Here is a 19806-nt window from a genome sequence, read left to right on the forward strand (position 1 = left end):
ACGACTTGTCGTGGGTCTCTCTCGGCATCCAATGACCTCGGCCTCCTGCCCTACGCACGCAAGAATTTTATCAGCTTACCTGATCCGGCACTATGCACAATGCATATGATAGAGTCTAACTTGCGGTAGTGGTTTGCTTGCCGTTGAGCGAATTGAAGTTTACGCCGTAGATAGTAGTATGAGCTAGGACTTTGCAAGCTGCCCTGCAAAGACTAGTAGCAGTAGTATTCGCTTTGAGAAAAATCCTACTGTACCCAGCGTCCCACTTCGTTTTGACAGTTTGCCGCCGTCACACTAGAACTTTTTGCCCTCTTGTCCTATTGGTTTTACTGTCCGATTGTTCCGCTCTTTCGCTTGGTTATTTGGACGGTGTTGGAACTGTAACCCTGGGGAAATGGCTGACGTTACTCGCCGAATCCCGAATTGGGCTGGAAGAAGAAGAAGAGTAAGTCATAGTATAGACACTCCATCCCTACCTACTTTAGGTTTCTACCAATGCGCGTTTAAGAGAAATCTTATCCCTTAATTGACAGGTCTGCATTACTGACTTCACCCGGTGATTCCTCTTGGAGATAACTGCGTTACTGGCGTGCTCGCAAGTACATTTAGATGCTGCACCTCTACGGAGCACATCTACAGCGAGAGTACTCAATACGGAAGCTCCGCCGCAGAGGATGTAGGGAGAGGTTGGATAATTCAAACAGCAGCTTGCATAGCCCCTTCAGGATGCAAAAAGCCAAACATGCTGTAAGGAGGCATCATTTGACGATGTGTCTTTGCAGCACGCCCCATACCATCTCAATGTACACTGCAGAAGACTACATGTGCCTAGAGCAACTGAAAGCATCTGTAATACGGCCTCTCTTTATGGCCGCATGTACGTACTCCGCACGCTACTAAGCAGGTACAGAATTGGCTTGGCTTGAAGAGATCGGTAGATCTCGCAACAACCCTGGCCTGGGACATGCTGTGGCTTGGGCCAGCACATCCAGCAGTTACTAAAGCACCGTAGCTGCAATATCTATGCCCAAATGCAAATATTTTTCCGAATAGGACCTGTGAAAATCAATGCTGTAGCAAATCTCCTGCGTCTCCCTACCAACCTATGCCCAGGAATTTGAAAATGCCCCTGCTGCACCTCACGTGTTCCGCAGCACCTGGCTGCTTAGTCATTGTTTACTTCGTTACGACAGCGACGTTGGCCTAAAGTGATGATGCACTGACGGGAGCCTCAAGCCCTCTACCCAGATCACCTTTTTCTCCCCCCAGCATTTCCATCTCTGCAAATTCCACGTTCCTTCTTCCACCACAACACATTTTCATCTCCAACTTTTCGAATTCCGTTTCATACGTACTGTTAAGCCGTGATATTGGTCGTTTTTTGCATTTCTTCTTTTCCTTTCTTCTCTGTATTATCAAGCATTTGAGTTTCCCCCACGCTACTAGCCCGTCTGGCCCTGCTCCAAGTCACAGCTCTGAGACATCTGCAGTCATGACGGCCACACCTACTCCTGAGCAGCGAGAGCTGCAGTTGATAGACAGCGTCGAGTTCAAGATTCTCAGCGTTGCAAACGTCGAAGACAAGCTCTGTGAGCTTTTGGGCCGCTATTTGGCGCCCGTCATTCTCAAGGCAGACAGCAGTCATGCCTCTGTACGAGTCAAGGTAAGGCTTCCTCGCTGATCATCAGCCATATTACTGGTCTCGATTTCTAAAGTTCTTTAGGTTATCCAAGTTTTGGCAAGGCTGAGAACATTTATCCAGCCTCCAAGGTACAGTAGCTTCTTTTTCTCTTCTCCTCTTCTCCTCCTATTTCCTCCCTTCTCCTCCCATCTCCTCTCTGCTGGTTTTATATCTAGTCGAGATTCATTGCTAACTTCCGGCAGTGTCGTTCTTCCCGTAAAAGCTCTACTCGAGCAGTACAAGTCAAATGACTCCAATGTCATCAAGCAACTTGATTTGCCATTCATCCAGCACAGTCTGAGTCGCCTCGATGAAGATAACAGGCAAGCCTTAGTTCCCATTGCACTACGAGGTTGTTCAAAGGACGAGGGCCTAAGCAGAGCACCCGCATTCTTCAACATCATTCTTCAACTTCTGATTGATGTCCGTCTACCTTCACGCGGAAGCAAGGACGATGAAGCTTTGAGAGCTTCTATCGGATTAGAAGACGAGGCAGACGCCAAGTATCTCGCCAAGATGCTGTCCATCTTCTTGCGTTTGCGGCCTCCAACTCCAAGCAAGACGCTTGCGGAGTCAAACCCCACCTTCTCTCAAGAAGAGATCACCTTGTTCTCTGTCGAGGGCGCCGGAACCGTGAAGATATTCCAGAATGTCTCTCAGCTGAGAGCCAAAATAGTCACGTTCCTCGCCAGCGCAGCCTTTACGGACGAGGAGAAATTCCTTCCGGCTTTATATGCTTCTTCAAGCCCCGACACAAGGGTGGCCTCTTCAGCAGAGGAAATAATCAAGAGAACATCAGTCTCATTTGATAATGAAGACTTGGTCAAGCGATTGTTCGAAGCTCATGCCCGGCTTCCCGCTGCCTATCGCACGCGAATTCTTACCCTCCTTTCCAAGTCAGCTATTGCTACGTCAATGTCTGAGCACATCATGAATGTTGTCAAGCTGGACTTTTTGCCAGCTTTCAGACAAGACTCTTCCACAGACGCACTCCAGCCGTCGAGCTCCCTGGAAAGAACAAAGTTGCACAAAGCTCTGTTCCAATTTCTGTCATGGGTTGCTCAAGTAGGCCCGTCCAACAAAGACTTCTCGATCGGTCCAAACCTCATTAAGAGTATGCAAAGCTATATCGAGTCACAAGGATGGCCAGTTCCGGTGCAAATATCTCACGATGAGACCCAACTTCGCTCGAGAGGTTATGAAACCATCGGAATGCTCGCGCGTTCCGCTGCTATGCCTTTTGAAGCACGAGTTGACTTGGCTGGCTGGCTCTTCCAATCGCTGTCTGAGGATCCTACCAATGACGCCGTGGTTAACATTGATGGAGCACTCTCAAGCCTGACATCAAATATCCCCAAGCATACTGCTGATGAAGACTCGAAGTTGAGGAGCATGCTCCTTAAGTACATGTCTCTTACTGAAAAAGCGCCCGCTGTACGAAGCACTCGCCATGCAGTTGTCAAGTGGGCCAATGAATGTCTTTCATTCACAAACATTGATGCTCGCTGGATAAACTTTATGGCTATCGCCGGTCGTCCCAACGAGAGAAGCGATGTCATTGAACAAGGACAAAAGGGTCTGGATCCGTGGACCTACTATGCCCACAGCGAGTTGGCTCCAGTTCTACCCGACTGGCGCGAGATGGTTCTCAAGTACTTCCACATTGCTTCCGAACTTCAACCCGAAGCTGATTCTGAGGCTGGCCACGGGGCAATAGTCCGACCTAATGACAGCGTATTTGCCAACTTCAAAGGCGATGCAATCCGCGCTTTTCCTCATGTCATTCAATATTGCAAGCAAATGATATTTCTCTCAGCCCTTGAAAACTTCAACGTTCAGCCGGATTGGATGCAGGCGCTTGACGCCCATATCAAAACAAGCGTCAACTCTCGCCAAAAGGTGCGAGTCCATTTGAGATACGGAGACCCGAGTTTTCTAAAAATCTTTCTGAGTGCTTGTCTCATTGGCTCTTCTGTCGAGGATGCTCCGATAGCAGAGGAGAGTCTTCGCTCTTTTGTCGAAGTCGCTTCTCTCGCTCCATTCAGAGTGGTTGGAGAATTTGCCAAAAACAATATCGCTCGCATATTGCCTCTTGTTAAATCCAATAAGACCGAGATAAGGCAATTGAGCGCGAGAGCTGTTGGTATCTTGGCAGCTCATCCGGCTGTGGACATTGACGAGGTTCAGAATTGGAGACTTACTCTCAATGCTTTGTTTGAGAAAGCTACAACGGCAGTTGGGCCAGATCTCAACGCCGCTGAAGGAGCAATAGTTGCCTATGGCCATCTGGCATCTCGATCCGTTTTCTACAACCATGCATCCGTGGCTGATTGGAAGTATCCCCTTCGTATCCTTGTCGAGGACAATGTTGTACCATCTCTGTTTGACGCAGCGGTCGAGTCCTTCACTCATCTATGGCTGGCAAAACTTGCCATCCCTCCGAAAGAAGGAGATACTTCCCTTGACAATGTTATCAAAAAGCTTTCTGAGAAAGCAAAGAAGGGAAATGAGAAAGCAATCGTTGCGCTTGGTATGCTAGCTGCGAGCATCCCAGATTCAGAACTTGCCGAATCGCCAGCTTCATGGTCAGAAGGTCCAGTTGGAGCCATCTTGACAGCGTTGTTCGCTCTTCATGAAATCAAGAGAGTTGAAGTTCAATTTGCAGTTGGCGATGCTATAACCATTGCAATTGCTCGCTGGGATTCGGATTATGTGAAGCTGCTGGTGGATGTGGAATGGCGAACTCGCGACTTCCAAGCCAAAGCCCGAACCCAGCTGCTCACAAGTGTCCTGGACAAGTTATTTGAAGATTGCAAGGCTACCAAACCATCTCTTCTGAAAGCTTCTGGTATCTGGCTTTTCTGCATCGTCCAATACTGCTCTGATCTCAAAGAGGTGACTTCCCGCCTACGGCAAGCACAGGCCGCTTTCATGCGTCTTCTCAGCTCAAGGGACGAACTCGTCCAAGAAACCGCCTCGCGTGGTCTGAATTTAGTACACGAGCGTGGAGACAACGAACTCAAAGCCGCCTTGGTCAACGACCTTGTGTCTGCCTTTACTGGATCGACCACCCAGCTCAAAGTGGAACATGAAACCGAGCTATTTGAGCCTGGAGCGCTACCAACTGGCGAGGGAAGCTCAGTTTCCTCCTACAAGGACATTGTCAACCTCGCAAACGAAGTTGGTGACCAAGGTCTTGTTTACAAGTTCATGTCTTTGGCAAACAACGCGGCTACGTGGTCGACAAGATCTGCATTCGGACGCTTTGGTCTCACTAATATCCTCTCAGACTCCGCGATCGACCCCAAGATATATCCAAAACTCTTCAGATACCGATTTGATCCGAATACAAATGTTCAACGAGCCATGAACGAAATTTGGAAAGCGTTGGTGAAAGATCCAAAGACGGTTATGGACACCCATTTCAACGCCATCATGGAAGAGCTCCTCAAGAGCATTTTAGGACGAGAATGGAGAATGCGAGAAGCCAGCTGTGCTGCCATTTCCGACATTTTAACTGGTGTCCCATTCCACCAATATGAGAAGTTCTATGGAGACATTTGGACAAAGGCTGTCAAGGTCCTCGACGATGTGAAGGGAAGCGTCAGGGAGGCAGCTTTTAGACTTTGCAGAGGCCTGTCTACCACTCTTACTCGACAGTTGGAAGAGGGAACTCACGAGTCATCCGCCAATGCTATGATGCAGAAGGCACTGCCTTTCTTGCTTTCTGAAAAAGCTGCAGAGAGCTCGGTCCAAGAAGTCCAAGCCTTTGCGATCATTACAATCATCAAGACTGCACGACACGGCGGTAAGCACTTGAAGCCGTTTATCCCGGAGATGATCCCCAAGCTTCTGGGACTTTTGAGCACCATTGAACCTGAGCGAATCAATTACTATTATCAACGAGTCGGCGAGGACAGTCGAGAGCAGATTGATAAATTGCGATCCAGAATGGTTAATGCGTCTCCCATCTCGGAAGCCATCGATAACATCCTTCGCTTTGTTGATGAGGACGTGATGGCAGAGCTCGCCCCACACCTTGAAGCAACTATCAAGACCGCCATTGGGATGCCTACCAAGATTGGCTGCAGCAGAGTTTTGACAACTCTCTTTACCCGCCATACGAATGAAATCAAATCTGTGTCTACTCGATTTTTGGAACTATTGGGCAAGCAGGTTCTGGACAAGAACGACGAAGTCAGCCAAGCCTACGCGCGCGCCGCCGCCTATATCATGCGAGTCGTCTCAGACAGCGCCAAGCAGCGATTCTCGGAGCGCATGTTGAATCTTTATCTTCAATCGGAAGAGGAGACTCGCCGTCAAAAAGTTGCGGATGTAATTGTTTCTCTGGCAAAGGTCTCCCCTGATCACTTTAGCACTCAGGAGACGCTTTTACTGCCATTTTCTTATCTTGGTGCTCATGATGTGGATGAATACACCGGCAAGGTATTCCAAGAAGTGTGGGAGCAGCATTCCGGCAGCAACCGAACCGTTGTTCGTTATGTGCCAGAGATTGTCAACCTTATTGAACGCTGTTTGGGTACGACTCAGTGGTCACTGAGACATACTGGTGCCTTTACCGTGGCTGCCATGGTATCGGATGTAGCCAGCGCCAGTGACACTACAGGCGCAATTGGAGAGGCCAACTTGAAGGCCATATGGCCAGTCTTTGAAAAGGCCCTCGCTCTAAAAACTTTTCCCGGCAAGGAAAAGCTTCTGGAGTCATTCCCTGATTTTGTTGAGAAGGGTCAATCTCTGTGGAGATTCAATGCTGACATTGCGGCCCAAATGAAGAAGATTGTTATTCGCGAAGCAAAGCGGAACAACGACGACTACCGTGTCCATGCTTTCCGCTGCCTGTGGCGATTTGCGAAGCTGGCGGATAACATTGACATGTTGCAAGACATTATCGATATTGTGACGCCTCACTTGGAGGACTATAAGGACGAGAACAAGATGGACGTGGATTCTAAGGAGGAAACTGTCATCAAGACTGCGAAGAACGGACTGGAGGCAATTGCACGCGGATACAGTCGCTCGTCAGACAGACGAGCCCATACCGTTGCAAATCAAATCATCAAGGCCCTTGAGACTTTCCTTTCGGATCCGAAGTTCAACGTTATCAAACGAGAGGTGTGGTATGAATCTGTCACTGATCTGATGAAGGATCTTGCGGCGTCTGAGCCTGCAGCTGATCCCTCTTCAGTCGATGGAGACGGTATCTTGCAGGCATATCTCAGCAGCTTGGATGTTGACAAGGCGGAAGTTGGCATTGAATCTCAACGACTCAAGAGAGCCGAGGCGGTCTCGGCGACGCTCCTAACTTATTCGAGCGGCGTGTTTGGAAAATCAACTGCACCACTGGATGAGTTTACGGCGGCAGTGAACAAGGCCAAGATCGAAGAACGCAATCCAGAGATTCAAAAGGCTTGGCAGAGAGTATTGGTGGAATTGCAGGAAGCTAGTGTCTAAGAAGACGAAGTTGGAATGAGGACGGTTGAATTGATTTGCTACGTTATAAACCTTGCTACAAGTTGTTTTTATTTTTCTGTTAGCCTCATATAAATGTATATTGAGGATCATAGGTATTTACGGATTCGAATATGGCAGGAAGCCACTCAAATGGATTATCTATATAAAAACAAATGAACCAATATGACTTGTTGCATGTGATATGATTTGAAAGAGAGAGAAAAGACAGACGAAGGCTCTCTTCATTGTATCTTCGATTAAAGTCTAGAAACTTCCAGCCATTTGAAACTTTTACCACTAACCAATTCTTTATCCTCACATTCCCAACATGGTCAAAACACTAACGCTATCAGCTTGCTATAGAACTAGGACATTGCAACAACACGCTGCACTCTAATCCCGTCACTGAAATCACGGCTAACATCCTGATGATAGGCAACACTTTGAAAATGGAGAACCAACAAGAAAGTAAATGATATTATCCTACCGAAGCCAGGTACTTGCTTGATTCGAAAATCGCGATGATCAGACCTTCGAGCACAATACGACTAGAGAAGAAAGAGGGAGAAATACTACAATTCCAACAAGAGGCGCCAAAATACGAGGTTTTCGATACTTCGAAAGAAGAGAAAGACGAAATACAAGCTTTTCGATACCTTGCATGCCAAGACCAAAGGAAGAAAAAGTAATTGAACGGAAATAGTACGATGCAGTTGAGAGATACCGTGCCGAACAAGGAGGATTGAAGTAGACATATGGAGCTAATAATATGGAATACTCGCGAGTAAAGTAATAGTCACGACGTTGTAGACCTCTGTTTTAGTCAAGGGGATCAGTTGAATGTATCTGAATGACAGACGCTGGTATCATTTTGAGATATATGTTGAAGATGATTCCAAGCTCTTCACATTCACGATACGTTCTCTCGGATTAATTGCCATGATGTAAAAGTTACTAGTTGCAGAAATTTGAAGGAAGTATACATGAAGACGCTGTTAATTTAATTATGATTCATCCTCGCTATGAAAAATTTCACCCTTAGGGCTACTAGTTCTCAGCTTCTCAAAAAAGTTTAAAGAGTGAGCCAATACCTATTGAATCTACGTTGGGATTACATCAATCTTAGTATGGGTAGGTGAAGCTACTATAGTCATACATCAAAAGATCTTTACCCAACAACCGCGCTGATAATTCCACACATCAAGTAAAGAAAAACGAAATCTAGATCCAGATATGCCGGTAATGCATCACGCTCGCTTATCTGCCTTTTCCTCCAAATCGTAGGGTAAGCATCATGTGGCGCGTTGCGGCATGACGGCGCTAGGAATGATCCGGCCGATTGGCTCTTCCAACGTACCTCCAGGTACCCGCCAGCAAGAGATCCTGCAGGAGGTACCTGCGCAAAGTCCCATGGCGGGGTGCTCCTGTTGCGTCATGTTCGCGGTGCCTGTGGCGCCGATGCGGCCTGTGTTTTATCACTCCAGCTGCCTGACAGTTACCTATCGCTATCGCGTCTACCTGACAGTTTTCAACCCTTCCTCAGTGTTCTGCGCGATTCGAACACCTGCTTCCCTGAACCCCGGCTTGCCACCAGTATTTTAGGGGCTCCAAGCCAGATTCACGCTTCTCAAAGCATTCGGATCCCTTTGGCTAGGGACGCATTGCTATTCTATACGTTTATTAACTGTGTCTGGGCACTACCGCAACTTACCCAGCGCGTGTGGGGCGGTATCTTAGTCCTATCTGACCGGCATTTATTGCAGTTCCCCGACTCATTTGACATTCAATCATCACCTGCTACCCGGTCCTACTGGCGAGAAGACGACCTCTTCTGGCGCTCCTGTCCTAAGAGAACAGTTCGACCCTCGTTCCACTAGCTGCCTTAGCACCTATCGGATACCTCAGCCGGTTGGGGGCGTTGTGGCATCACTTTGATCAGCCATGGAGGAGAGCATTCAGCACTTCACTGACATTACCGGGGCGAGCGTCGATGTGGCTCGAGGCTTCCTGGAGATCACGGGAGGAGACTACCAGCGGGCCATCGAGCTTTTCTTCGAGAGTCCTGATTTGGTCGGAGCTGGCGTTTCCAGCAACCCTCCCACCGCTTCGACATCTCGCCCTCCTGTACCATCCAGAACCAACATTGGCAGGGAAGATGCCAGCGGGGTGATCCACATCCCTAGTGATGATGAGGAAGAGGACGATGTCGACATGCAATTCAACGACGACGATGCCTTCGAAGCCGATGAAGACGAGCGAGTTGCCGCTGCGCAGGCTGCAGCCTACGCACAAGAAGAGGAAGATGCTGCCATGGCAAAGCGTCTGCAGGAGGAATTATACCAGGAATCGGGGCCAGCTGGCGGGAATGTCAGGGCTCCTATCGCTCGGACAACAGAGACGCTTGTGGCGCCGGACCCATCCTGGGGAGAAGAGGAGAGCTCAGCTATTTTGGAACAACTGAGAAGGAGGCGACAGATGCCCCGTAAGTCCGACCGTTCGTTTGATAAAGGAGGCGCTCAGCCAAAATTATATGATTATGGTTTCTAATCCTTCAATATAGTTTCATCCAGAGGCCCCTTCGGCCATCGGATATGGGGAGATGATACGAGACGTGCCGAGCTCGCGGGCGATGACGATACTACATCCGCCCATGCCAGGCGCCTGGAAGATTTGTTCCGACCACCATACGATCTGATGTCTCGACTATCATGGGATGAGGCTCGTACACTGGGCAAGGAAGACAAGAAATGGATTATGGTCAACCTACAAGACATGAGTGACTTTGGCTGCCAGATGCTCAACCGAGACATCTGGAAAGACAGAGCTGTGAAAGAGCTGGTCAACGAAAATTTCATTTTTTTGCAGCTGGACAAAGAATACCCTGATGCGGAGGAGTACATAACATTTTACTTCCCAAACAGGTCTCACGAAAATCCAGACAACTACCCTCACGTCTCCATAGTTGACCCTCGAACTGGAGAACAGGTCAAAGTATGGAGCGGGAAACCCTTCCCTAACGCCAACGAGTTCCATGCCGAGGTGGCCGAATTTTTGGACAGATACAGCCTTGCAGCCAATAGCAAGAATCCGGTTGCTAGAGCCCAGACAAAGAAACCTCAAGTTATTGACGTGGATCGCATGACGGAAGATGAGATGCTGGAGATGGCGCTCAAGAACAGCTTGGCTGGAGCTCAGGATGGCGGTTCAGGTTCGGGCTCGGGATCGACGCCGAGCGTTCATGATCCTGATGCATTGACCAAGGAGGAGGCTAAAAAGGCCGAAGAACAAGAGTCGCAGAGCCCATTTGCACAGATCTCCAGCGTAAACCCTCATGCTGAACCCGACAACAACCCCTCTACAACGACACGCATCCAATTCCGACACCCTGATGGCCGTATCATTCGACGCTTCAATTTGCAGGACCCTGTTCGCAGGATATATGAATGGCTCAAGGCGGAGCCGCTGCAGGGCAAGGACGGGATTGCTTTTGAGCTGAAGCAGATGCCCCAGGGACAAGATCTTATCGAGTCGCTGGATTCCACCATTGAAGAGGCAGGCCTGAAGCAAGGGACAGTCATGATTGAGCTAATTACGGACGAATAACGGCGCTGATGGCAGCTTTTTTACTATTGAATGACGAATGACGATATATAAGATGCGGAAACGGATCAGATCTCTTGATGACGCTTATTCAGCGTGGTCAGGATAATGATGACTGCATCTGCTTGATATAGACAAAATGGGATACAAATACCCGTCACGGGCGAACCGGTTCTATGATGATTTACTAGGCATATTTACCGCTTTTATAAGGGAGGAAACCGCTGATTACGAAGTACGAGGGACTTGGTAAAATAGAGGAGCTGTTATGCGCTTGGTTCTCCTGACCAAACGGGGAATTGCTCTTTGAGGGCTTTCTTTTTCTGCTTATTTTTCTTCTTCTCCCCTTTACCCCTTGGAAACACAACCTCTACCGCGTTGTGCTGTTTTAGGTAGACAATGCAAGTGTTTTTGACATGGGAAATTGGCGAAACAACAGGTCTCAGCCATGGTTTTTGACTTGCCATTCGCCCTTTGTTGCTATTCGCCCTTGTATTCGTAGTCAAGCAGTACACTTATTGTAGTAAGTAGTATACGCTGAAGAAGGGCTAACAGACACATTTGCTGCGCTTGTGAACCCCTGGTTGCGATTGGCGTTGCCCCGCAATAAACCCCACGAAAAGGTGGCGTAAACAATGGGCGACCAGCTGATTTGTTTTGATGCGGCGTTGGCTGTGGCATTTGTTTACAATACTGACAACCAACGGTTAGTCCTTTGATCAGTTTGCGCAACGTCATTGTTAATGGTACTGCTCGAATAATCTACATGGCGCTGCCGAGTCTTGACTCTTGAACCTGTGAGATGTCGCCGCCTTTGTATTGCTGGCTCTATTAATATGCACAAGTATACAGCATGCTGGGCAAAATGGCTGATCGCTGACGGCTGATCGATAAGCAAGCTCGAGCTGTGTTGCCGGTGCGACGGCCGGGATCGCCGCCTGTAAAACAGCGACAGGCACCCTACAGGCACCCACAGGCACTTGCAGGCCCCTGGGCGCAGGCACCACAGCGCCCTGCCCCTACAGCGGGAGCGCTTGTGCCGGCCCATGGTGGGGCTCACCGCCAGCTCCAAGCAACGGATACGACATTCGGCCGTTTCCAGCGCATGCCCTTTATCCCGTGCATCATCAAGCACCAACGCCCGTTGCCCGCTTCGCGCCCCGGCTTGCGACTCCCGTTTACATAAACCGAAAACTGGCTTTTGTCGCTCTCTCACACACGCGGCGAGCCGAGCCATCATTGAGCGCATGGCTTTATGATCGCGCAGCGACGACATTGCCCTCTTGGTGGACGCGCAAGTAGCCGCTCCCATTCACATTCCCGCCCATCGGCAGCGCAGAGCCGGTGACGAGAATTACATACCAGCACAGACGCCATGGCGGAATCGCACTCCCGCTATACGGACGAGGCCAACGAGGCTCTGGATCCGGAGCTTCTGTACACGAAGGAATACTGCATTGGTCAGTTTGCTGGTCGGGGGATTGTCTAGTTGTCTTGGTCGTGGTCCCTAATGCTGTGGTGCTTGCAGGCGGTGGTAGCTTTGGCAAGGTGTTCAAGGGGTACGTCGTGAGTTTGCATGTTCTGCGTTATCGAGCCGGGCTTTTTTCCCTCGTGATCTTTTCCCTTCTCTCTAGCGAGGTTGATTGAGATTGCTGGCGACTTTTGCTGACTTGTCCTCCTGTGCCCTTTTAGAGTCGACAAACGCACTGGCCTCTCTGTTGCCATCAAGATCATCGACGTTGAAAATGCCGAAGACGAGGTCGAAGACATCATCCAGGAAATCGCCATCCTGTCCGAACTCCAGTCGCCATATGTGACCAAATACTACGGATCCTATGCAAAGGGCGCAGAGCTATGGATCGTCATGGAGTTTTGCGCAGGCGGCAGCTGTGCTGACCTGATGAAGCCGGGGATCATGGGCGAGGATTACATCGCAATCATCATAAGGGAGCTGCTGATGGGTCTGGACTATCTCCACGCGGACAAGAAGCTACATCGTGACATTAAAGGTAAGGGCTCATAGATTCGCCACGACCATTGCAAAAATCCTTGGGAGTATGTTTACTGACGCTGTTGCTAGCGGCCAATGTCTTGCTGGGGGCCAACGGTCAGGTCAAGCTGGCTGATTTTGGCGTTTCGGGCCAGCTCTCAGCAACCATGACAAAGAAGAATACATTCGTCGGAACTCCCTTTTGGATGGCACCGGAGGTCATTAAACAATCTGGATATGATCACAAGGCTGATATTTGGTCACTCGGTATCACCGCTCTCGAGCTCGCAAACGGCGAACCTCCTTACGCCGATATTCACCCCATGAAGGTCTTATTCCTCATTCCCAAGAATCCACCACCAAGGCTGGATGGAAATTTCACAAAGGCCTTCAAAGATTTTGTCGAACTGTGTCTGCAGCGCGATCCAAAGGAACGACCGACTGCGAGAGACCTACTGCGGCATCCATGGATTCGAAAGGCAAAAAAAACTACATACCTTACAGAGTTGATTGAGCGGCATAGCAGATGGGCGGCGACACACAAGACGGAAGATGAGGACTCTTGGGATATCCCCGAGAGCGCACCTCCCGAGCGGACGCGGGTAAATGAAGACATGTGGGACTTTGGCACTGTCAGGCTTGTCAATGATCGTGGTGGTGTTGTCAACCGGCCGAGTAAGCTCAATCCGCTCGGTGCAAGTGCTACTAACACAAGAGCCACGCGGTCTTCTGAAAACTCGGACGATTACGGCGAAAGGCGGCGCGAACCATCAAGCCCAACAAAGCTGAGACCAGAACATGTCCTTCAGCCCAGTGATACTCTCAAAGCGGCCAATGCATCCAGCGCGGGAACATCGCGGCAAACGAGCCCTCAGCGCAAACCGATCCCTCACGCGGTACAGCAGCGCGGATTTGTGTCGAAAGCAGCTCCTGCACCCCCTAGCCCCGTCGTAAAGACCTCGAGCTGGGACTTCTCAGGTGCCACACCAAAGGCTCCAAAGATTGTCCCAGTGCCAGTGATGGCCCCGGCGCCAGAGCCTCCCTCGCCAGATTATGACCGAGAATTGCAGGCTCAGCTGCAGCGCGATATGGGAATTCTGAATCTGAATATAGAGTTGCCCGACCCTGTACCAACACCCTCGCCTCCTCCCCCTGCAGCTCCGGTGCATCGAGTCATTTCCATACCTCCCGGGTTTGAGAGACCAGTACCGCCAGCTCATGGCGTTTCACCTCGATCAACGAGCACAAAGTTGACGCATTACGATGTGCCGGAAATCCCCCCTTATAGAGGCCCGTCCCCTAAGCCACCGCCGCCTCAGGCTACCGTTGAAAAGCGAACGGTGACACCGGTCATTGCGCAGACCTCAGCGTCTAGAGTATCTGCTTCATCGCCCAAGAATACAGAAAAGCGAACGGTAACGCCGGTTCTGGCACATACTTCGGCGTCCAGAGTATCTAACTCATCGCCTAAGAATACTGAAAAGAGGACGGTGACACCGGTTATGGCTCATACTTCGGCATCCAGAGTGCCTGCTGCGTCGACAGCTGCGCCTCCGGTTGCGCATGGGCATGGGCATGGGCCATCGGCATCAGTATCGTCGTTGCGATCACAGGGAAATTCCTCAGGAATGTTGGATAACTTTCCTTCGCCCCCAGCTGCGAATCCAAACGGGGAACTTGACGCCCTCAACGACGTCATCTTTCCCGCCCTGGAGGAGGCACTCAAGAGACGGCAGATTCGCCTTCAACAGATGTATAGGTCTGTGCAGAAAGGCTCTACAATGTCGTCCAAACAGCAGCGAGCCGAGGCTTCTCATGAGAAAGTTCGTAAACTTGTCTATAAGCTAGCACATGTTTGCAAGGAGATTGATTACCACGACAAAGCTGAGCCTGTAGGTATGGGCCGTGACGTGGGCAACTTTTTGGAGGGGCTGCTTGAGGAGATTTTGGTTCGAGTCGAGCCGTTGGATGAGGAAGAGGTGTAGTGGATGTTGGAGAGACGAACGATTTTCTTGTACGGAATAGCCTTGAATGAACTAACGAACTGTACTGTTTCTGGGAACTGGGAAAAAAAAAAAAGAAATTGAGGTAAGCTTCTACTACACGAGGGCATGAAAGCAACGACGAGAGAAATATGCCCACGAGACTGTTAGCCCTAGGACACCCTTGGGCGGTAGAAGGCTGGGTATGATTGATGCGAATGCGTTTGTAAGAGTGACGACGACACTGATAATTGGGTATGAAGGGAATGAATGAATGGGAACTGACTGGAAATTACTTGTTAGAAGGAGTGCCTTTTACATGATTTCAATTGTTGTATAACCGAACGAGGAGTAGCCATAGAATTTCTTATTATTTTAGGTAGCTGAGTACTAGCTCTGCAAATGTATGACTTGATGAACATGCTCGAATAATGGCTCACACGCGAATTATATGAGGAGAACAGGGTAGTAGTAGTAAACGTAAATTAGAAGAATCGTGAGCGACATGACGTTGAGCTGGAATTACCGAGTTTGGCAATAAAGGCAGATAAAACGCCCATCGCAGCGCTCTAGTCCCGAACAAGCAACAGCGCTAAGCCCGGAGCTGCGCTCGGAAAGACGTCGCATTCCGCTCCTTGAGCCGAAGTTTCCAGCTAAAAAACGGAGCAATGGAAGGCTGAGAGGAAAAAAAAAAAATTAACGAAAAAAATGCCTGCTGGCGGCGCCGCCGGCACAGGCCGAAAAAAAGAGCTCGGCTCAATCAATTGGTACGGAGCCTATCAAACGGTCACTGCGGTAATTTGGGGCGCTGGGCGACTTTTTATGAAACCTGTTCCAAAAAAGAAACTCTTCTCCTCTTTCTCTCTTCTTTTCTCTCTTTTTCCTTAAGTAAAAAGCAAACTCTCCTCTCTTCTTTCTCCTAATTTTAATACTTTTTCCCTTTTGGTCGAATAGGGAATCCTTTTGGATCGTGCACCTCTTTTCTTCTGTGTCCAAGATGTTGTCGCGAAGCTCTCTCCGGACCGCGCAGGTACGTGGTTTACTTTTGTTCTCCTCTTTTTATGGATAAGAGGGTTTGAGAATGGGATCGAATCTGGGAGGAAAAGAAAGGAAGCGAAAGACAATGGAATACGATGCATTGCGAAAGAGTGGTTTTCCCTCTCTCTTGGGGATACGCCCGGATGAGGTGGAGGGGCTGGTGGCTTAAACCGAGGCGATTCTCGCGAGTTTTTTTTTTTTTTTGCTTCCAAGGTTTGAACATGAGGACCAGCGACTGACAAGCAATCAACGCCAACAGGTCCTCCGCGCTGCTGCCCAGCCCCAGCAGCTCAGCCGATCCTTCGCCACGGTCCAGTCCGACATCTTCAAGCCCGCCAAGTTCGGCGGCAAGTACACCGTGACCCTGATCCCCGGTGACGGTATCGGTGGAGAGGTTGCCGAGTCCGTCAAGACCATCTTCAAGGCCGACAACGTGCCCATCGAGTGGGAGCAGATCGAGGTGTCCGGCGTCGAGGAGAGCGCGCTGCGGACCGAGGAGGCGTTCCGCGAGAGCGTCGCCTCGCTCAAGCGCAACAAGCTGGGCCTCAAGGGCATCCTGCACACGCCCGTCAGCCGCTCCGGCCACCAGAGCTTCAACGTGGCCATGCGCCAGGAGCTGGACATTTACGCCAGCATCTCGCTGATCAAGAACATCCCCGGCTACGAGACGCGCCACAAGGACGTCGACCTGTGCATCATCCGTGAGAACACCGAGGGCGAGTACTCGGGCCTGGAGCACCAGAGCGTGCCCGGCGTCGTCGAGTCGCTCAAGATCATCACCCGCGCAAAGTCGGAGCGCATTGCCAAGTTTGCCTTTGCCTTTGCCCTCGCCAACGGCCGCAAGAAGGTCACCTGCATCCACAAGGCCAACATCATGAAGCTGGCCGACGGTCTGTTCCGCAGCACCTTCCACCAGACCGCCAAGGAGTACCCCACCCTCGAGGTCAACGACATGATTGTCGATAACGCCTCCATGCAGGCTGTTTCGCGCCCTCAGCAGTTTGACGTCATGGTCATGCCTAACCTGTACGGAGGCATCCTGTCCAACATTGGTGCCGCCCTGGTTGGTGGCCCCGGTATCGTCCCCGGCTGCAACATGGGCCGCGAGGTTGCCGTCTTCGAGCCCGGCTGCCGTCACGTCGGTCTTGACATCAAGGGCAAGGACCAGGCCAACCCCACTGCCATGATTCTCAGCGGCAGCATGCTCCTGAGACACCTTGGCCTTGACGACCACGCCAACCGCATCTCCAAGGCTGTCTACGGCGTCATTGCCGACGGGTACGTTTCTCTCTTTCCATTCTTTCTATGATATGACGGTTACTGACATCTTCTACAGCAAGGTCCGCACTCGCGACATGGGCGGCGAGTCCACCACCCACGAGTTCACCAAGGCCATCCTTGACCGCATGGAGACCATCTAAATACCTCACACGGAGCCGTAAGGCAAGAAGATACTTTACTTTACACCTAGCACGACCACTATCGACATCCCACACCTTTCTCACATTACCCCGACCAGGCGTGTTTGGAAAAAAAAAATGATACCTCAGACCTTGAAAACAGAAGGCGATGTGGAGCGGCGTCGCTGGAATTATATATTAAAGGGCAAGAAACAAATTAAGGCCAGATAAAATGGTATGGAGGCGGAGGGCGATTGTGGAGAAAAATGACAACGGTGGGGAGAATGGAGGAGGAAAAGAGAGTGTACCTATGTTTTAACATGAGCGTATGGAGCAAGGCCGCAGTCTGAATATATAGACTTTTTTTTTTACAAGTACATGATTATTGATATCACATGTGGGCTTGAAGCATTGTTTTGTGAAGTGGCTAGAGGCATGGGCTATGTGCACCCATATTGATCCAAATTCGAATTTACACACTGAGAGAACTCTGCTAATCTATAAGCTGCTCTAGTTGGCTTTGATATACAACTTTTATATGCATGATTGAGTCTGGATCGATTGATTGTCAATTACGCGCAGACTCAGGGGTTGTCACTGCTGCGACGATCCGGCTGAGGCCCTCTTCCAGATAGTCCTTGTCATGAGAAAAGACAATACGGAACCAGCCTGGCTTCTCGGATCCAAAACGTTCCCCCGATGCGAGGAAGACTTTGTGTTTCAGCAGGGCATTCATAACGACGTTGTCAAGATCCTCGGGCTTGATGGCATTGGCAGCGATATCGTCCTGGTGTTTCAGATATGATCTTCCTAGATCAACCCAGAGAAAGAACCCAGCGTTAACGCCCGGCGCATAGACAATGTCGTTCTTTTTGGCCCAATTGGCGATGTAATCGTAGTATTCTGCTAGTTTGCGCTGGTTCTCCTTGATGTAGTTCTCTACCCAGGCGTCATCTTCTAGGACATTGGCAAATACATGCTCTGAGAGAGATGAGATTGTGGTGAATAAGACTGCAGAGCCTAAAGCCGTCATCAAGTCTACATTGTGCTGCGAGATAATTGCGCCCAGGCGGAGACCGTTTGCGCCAAAGTCTTTGGACATGCCCCAGAGGACGTGGACAAGCGAAGGGTCTATCAGGCCTGTGGGATCGATGGAAAGAACGGAGTGGAAAGGCTCTGCGGGGGGTTCCGAGTCTATCTTGTTCTCGAATATTGAGAGGGCGTAGATCTCGTCGCTGATGAGATGGAGCTTGTACTTGTTGCAGAATTTGAGCAGGTCGATGAGGACGTTGCGGGAGTAGCATCGTCCGAGGGGGTTATGCGGGTGGCAGAGCAGCAGACCGGTGACTTTTTCACCTCTTGCTCGAGCTTCCAAGAGCGCATCTTCGTATCTTTTGACACAATTCACCCCGAGAGGATCATCTTCGCCAAAATCGACAAAGGCCAACTTCGTCCCCGTCCGAAGCGTCGCATCACTCGGAAAAGCCCCGTAATACGGCCTTCCGAGAAGGATACGCTCGCCCGGATCGGCAAAAGCCCACGCCAGATGCTCGACTGCAGAGGTACACCCGCTGGTAACGGCGACATGCTCCGGCTTTATGGGATGTATAGGGTGTAGATGCTTCGAGAGGAAGCGCGCAATGGCGGTCCTGCCGCGCTTCCAGAAGTCGCCGTAGGTGAAGGCCGAGGTGGGCACTTTGAGGTTGGCGTGCAGGTGCTCTGAGAGGGAGTCATGCATGAGGTAGTTTTCTGCGACGCCGAGGTTGACGTAGCCGGATGGGTTGGAGTTGGCGTGCCAGTTGTCGAGGATGATGTTGAAGGAGGGATCGGGGGTTGTGAGCTTGGAGGCTCGGGATGAGAGGGCCATGTTGGATTAATTACGGGTTTTTCTTATAAGTAGTCAAGGAAAGATTTATAGAGGTGAAAGGAAGGTGAAAACATGATGAGAAGTTAAGGTATTTAGCTGGAGACTGAAAGGCGCGTAAGACTGAGTGGAGATGTAAGTGGTGGTTTAGAGGATGGGTTAGGGATATACGGTGATTTAGCCGCTGCTAGCAGCAATACGAAGCAGATCTTAGTAGCATGACCCCCAAATAAGCTAATTAGTATCATAGGATCAGCTACTGATATTGCTTGCTTATTCTGCTGAGTAGCATTCGCCGGAAGAAATGCTTTGGCGGAGCATGATAAGCATCTGCTGCTTCTGAGTTGGTGTGTACGGACCGTCGGCCGACTTGCGGGCAGAGTTACGTCAATGTAGAAATTTAGATGAGACAGCGGTATCTATAGGCGAGGAACTGCCTAGAGTGTAACTTATGGCGGGGTTTTAGGCTCGTATAAGCTGCAAGCTCTCTGTTAATTTCGATCTATGCTCAAATACCACCTACAGTCTTTAGTCCACAATTTTTCTACCTGGGTATAAGTGAACTTGTCTTTGGCGACGAGATGTCCCTTGTATTCGTCAAATCAAACGACGCATCATTTTTTCAATATCCATTTCATAATTATTGAATGACTCAATTATTTGAATTTTACCATTCCCAATTCACACTCAACCCGATAAATACATGCCAGCCAGCCCAGGCCAAACGCTCAGCTGTAAATGGCATGCAGCGTATCGGCCGGATCGGGGAATTGAATTCC

The 19806-nt window shown here is 50.0% G+C and overlaps 5 protein-coding genes across 5 annotated transcripts; 4 read left to right on the forward strand and 1 right to left on the reverse strand.

The window, feature by feature from the left end:
- Positions 1–1492: 1492 nt before the first annotated feature.
- Positions 1493–7153, forward strand: TGAM01_v204155 (hypothetical protein; the record flags this gene model as incomplete). Its single annotated transcript, XM_018800707.1, has 3 exons — positions 1493–1663; positions 1724–1770; positions 1885–7153. 3 exons carry the CDS (start codon positions 1493–1495, stop codon positions 7151–7153), a joined length of 5487 nt encoding a protein of 1828 aa, XP_018666172.1.
- A 1941-nt stretch (positions 7154–9094) lies between these two features.
- On the forward strand, positions 9095–10756 carry TGAM01_v204156 (hypothetical protein; the record flags this gene model as incomplete). Its single annotated transcript, XM_018800708.1, has 2 exons — positions 9095–9635; positions 9714–10756. The coding sequence occupies 2 exons, from the start codon at positions 9095–9097 to the stop codon at positions 10754–10756; spliced, it is 1584 nt and encodes a 527-aa protein (XP_018666173.1).
- Positions 10757–12128: 1372 nt separating this feature from the next.
- Positions 12129–14728, forward strand: TGAM01_v204157 (STE/STE20/YSK protein kinase; the record flags this gene model as incomplete). The annotated part of the gene is made up of 3 exons (XM_024549360.1): positions 12129–12213; positions 12282–12312; positions 13270–14728. 3 exons carry the CDS (start codon positions 12129–12131, stop codon positions 14726–14728), a joined length of 1575 nt encoding a protein of 524 aa, XP_024405945.1.
- A 994-nt stretch (positions 14729–15722) lies between these two features.
- TGAM01_v204158 (isocitrate dehydrogenase (NAD) subunit 1, mitochondrial) lies at positions 15723–17184 on the forward strand (the record flags this gene model as incomplete). The annotated part of the gene is made up of 3 exons (XM_018800710.1): positions 15723–15755; positions 16023–17041; positions 17100–17184. The coding sequence occupies 3 exons, from the start codon at positions 15723–15725 to the stop codon at positions 17182–17184; spliced, it is 1137 nt and encodes a 378-aa protein (XP_018666175.1).
- Positions 17185–17731: 547 nt separating this feature from the next.
- TGAM01_v204159 (hypothetical protein) lies at positions 17732–19030 on the reverse strand (the record flags this gene model as incomplete). The annotated part of the gene is made up of 1 exon (XM_018800711.1): positions 17732–19030. One exon carries the CDS (start codon positions 19028–19030, stop codon positions 17732–17734), a length of 1299 nt encoding a protein of 432 aa, XP_018666176.1.
- Between the last annotated feature and the right edge of the window lie 776 nt (positions 19031–19806).

The sequence above is a fragment of the Trichoderma gamsii genome (assembly GCF_001481775.2).
Source record: "Trichoderma gamsii strain T6085 chromosome Unknown Scaffold_11.2, whole genome shotgun sequence".
Lineage (NCBI taxonomy): Eukaryota > Fungi > Ascomycota > Sordariomycetes > Hypocreales > Hypocreaceae > Trichoderma > Trichoderma gamsii.